General features: G+C 31.4%; 1 protein-coding gene across 1 annotated transcript; it reads left to right on the top strand.

Moving 5' to 3' along the window:
• The first annotated feature begins 1,008 nt into the window (after positions 1 to 1,008).
• On the top strand, positions 1,009 to 2,499 carry LOC139518456 (gastrula zinc finger protein XlCGF57.1-like). Its single transcript, XM_071309992.1, has one exon. It carries the CDS (start codon positions 1,025 to 1,027, stop codon positions 2,174 to 2,176), a length of 1,152 nt encoding a protein of 383 aa, XP_071166093.1. The 5' UTR covers positions 1,009 to 1,024; the 3' UTR covers positions 2,177 to 2,499.
• Positions 2,500 to 3,292: the final 793 nt, after the last annotated feature.

Genomic DNA, 3,292 nt, shown 5'->3' with positions numbered 1-3,292 from the left:
AGAGATAACTCCAATGTATATTAAGACACCAAGAACAAAAAAAACAAAAAACACAACCTATGTACAATGTAATAACATCAGATACATATATAAAACACAAACATACCTACAGACAGACAATCCAAAGACATATATAGTACTTGCAAAATAAAAGCTAAGCAAGATATACACATGTAATAGCACAGGCACTGTGTGTATTAGGCCTGTAGCCAGGAATTTCCTAGGGGCGTAACATGGACTCCTGAAACAATCGTACTCAAGTCAGGGATGGGGTCGATTACTTTAAAATGTAATCGATTAAATTACAATTACTTTGCTAATAAAATGTAATCAATCACATTACAATTACACCCTATTTCATATGTAATCGATTACATTATATTACTTTTCTTTAAAGTAATCATGATTACTTTGCAATATCAAAGGGTTTTTTTAATAACTTTTTATCCTCACAAAAAAGCTAATTTTGGTTACTTTTTTTAAAGCTTTAATTTATTCATCTTAATAAAAAGAATTTATAGACAAGTACAGTGTAACATGGGTACATGTTATTTGATAAAATAGCTATAATCATGATTATAGACAAGTGTCCTTTCTCTATGTAAAAGATATAATTTTTTTAACAAACAATAGGTGAGCTTGGGTATTAAAATTGTATTGTCTTAATAACAATATCAATAAAGTTAACTTAAAAGTGGTTGATTGTCATTATTTGTTTGAAATTTTTTTTATACTTGAATTAATTAATAATTAATAGAATTATTGTCAGGTGTAATTTTTTTTCAAACAGCATTTGTGATAAACAATCACTCTTTCATAAAGATGGACATTTTTTGCTGTTTAAAAAAACCCTAGACATTGTTGGGTGTTTATCATGTTTATGAAAAGGACATAAATTAGACAACTCATGGACACTTTTTGAAGTTAAGACACATTTCTGAGTGTTATAATTTTTATTGTGTAGATGTAATATTCATGAAAATCAAATTGTATGATAGCCAACAGAAACATAGCTAGAATGTGAATGTATACTTCATGTACATGTATGTCTTTTTTCCTTTCAGGTATTCAGTCAAAGAATTTGAATTATGTATGTGGAATTTGCCATCTCTCATTTTGGAATAAATCAGAACTAGAATCCCATTTAATTGTACATAATAATGGAAGTAAACATTATAGGTGTGAGGAGTGTGGAAAAAGTTTTGTACAAAGTGCAACACTAAAAAGACACATTAGACTTCACACCGGAGATAGGTTGTTACAGTGTAAGGTCTGTGATAAAATATTCACTGTACCTTCTTATTTGAAAAGGCATGAAAAAACTCACCTCAATGAAAAACCCTACATTTGTGATAAATGTGGGAAAAGTTTTGGCCATAAAGGCGACTTGCGGCGACATGAACGAATTCATTCTGGTATTAAACCACATAGTTGTGATAATTGTGGTAAATGTTTTTGGCAGCGAACTTCATTGATTTATCATATAAGGACACATACTGGCGAAAAACCACATAAGTGTATGACGTGTGGACAATGTTTTACAACTCGCTCAACTTTAGTAACGCACATGGCAGTGCACAACAGTATCAGAAGTCATCAGTGTGATTTATGTGGAAAGAGTTTTGTCAGGAAAGGGGATTTAATTCGCCATATTAGAACTCACAGTGGTGAAAAACCATTCTCATGTAGTGTCTGTGATAAATCATACTCAGAAAAGCAAGACATGAATGTTCATATGAGAATTCACTCTGGTGAGACCCCATTTTCTTGCTCAGTGTGTAAAAAAAGATTTTCTTCTATGCGTTTAGTACATCGCCACGTAAGAGGTGTTCATAATGAAGAAGCAATATTTGAATGCCTTATTTGTGGAAAGAAATATAAATACAGACAAAGTCTGCTTGTTCACAATAAAGTACATTCTCAAGGAATGTTATACAAATGCTTGGTGTGCGGTCTAGAATTTAAACATAAATCTTCATTAAAAAGACATGAGCTGAAACACAAAGACTTACTCTCTTTGACCTGTAAAGTTTGTAATGAAAATTTTTGCAGTGAGGAAAACTACTTTTTTCATCAGAAATCTCATAGTGATCATGGTGTGACATTTTATGAAACACTCAAAACAGATGTATATGAACATTTAGAACAGCAAAATACATGTGACAAAAAACAATAAGATCTTTAAGTGACGGTAGAAAGGAAAAATTTATCAACGTGCATTGAAAACAAGTAATATCAACCAGTATTAAATTTTTGTCTCACTTTTCATTCATCTAATTTCTGAGCCTAGTTGCTAGGAATGTCAACTCAGTGATCAGGGTTGAAATCTCATAAATATGTTTAACCAAGCCGCATTTTGAGCCTGTCCCAAGTCGGGAGCCTCTGGCCTTTGTTAGTCTTGTATTATTTTTAATTTTAGTTTCTTGTGTATAATTTGGAGTTTAATATAAAGTTCATTATCACTGAACTAGTATATATATTTGTTCAAGCTGAAGGACGCCTCATGGTGCAGGAATTTCTCGCTGCATTGAAGACCTATTGGTGACCTTCTGTTGCTGACTGTTCTATGGTTGGGTTGTTGTCTCTTTGACACATTCCCCATTTCCATTCTCAATTTTATTTAACAATTACAAGATTGATCGTTTATATAAATATATGGTCACTGTCTGTTATCAAACTGCACCGCAATCCTAAAAAAGAATATGCAAGTTAATTCTAATAGAAGTAGAATCCAAAGGAAGTAAATAAACTGTTTACTGAAATAAATGTACAATATGTCTATGGGCCACAGATGCCCCTGCTTGTGAAAAAAAACCCTGAAGTAAACTTCCACATATAATAGATGCAGGATTCACGTAATTTTGACTTTTTGTGACCATAAGCATTGTGTATAAGTTTCAAAACATTTGGTTGAGGCAAACTAAAGTTAAAGAACAAAAACAACAGATTTAGCATTTTCCTATCTTAAGTGTTGATATTTGTATCATTAGTACTCGTACCAACTTCTTATATCTTAGGACGTAAAACGTTTCGAATGCGAATTAAACTAATTCAAATTAGTTAATGCGAATCGAATTCGAATTACTTGTGAACTCAGCATAAGTACTCCCAAAGCAATCTCCTGAAGAAAAAAAACAAATACTCATCCTTTATAATATTAAAAATTGCATACTACAAACAATTATGTTGAGATAACTTATACTACAAACAATTATGTTGAGATAATTTCTACTGATCACCTTTTTTAAACACGATATTCAATCAATTTTCACATGAGATATACAATGATATC

This window comes from Mytilus edulis, chromosome 4 (assembly GCF_963676685.1).
Source record: "Mytilus edulis chromosome 4, xbMytEdul2.2, whole genome shotgun sequence".
In the NCBI taxonomy this organism is placed as follows: Eukaryota; Metazoa; Mollusca; class Bivalvia; order Mytilida; family Mytilidae; genus Mytilus; species Mytilus edulis.
This window is presented reverse-complemented; position numbering and strand designations above follow the sequence as displayed.

What these genes read in the sequence shown, in the direction of transcription:
- LOC139518456 (XM_071309992.1), top strand. Translation starts at nt 1,025, where the DNA reads ATGTATACTTCATGTACATGTATGTCTTTTTTCCTTTCAGGTATTCAG.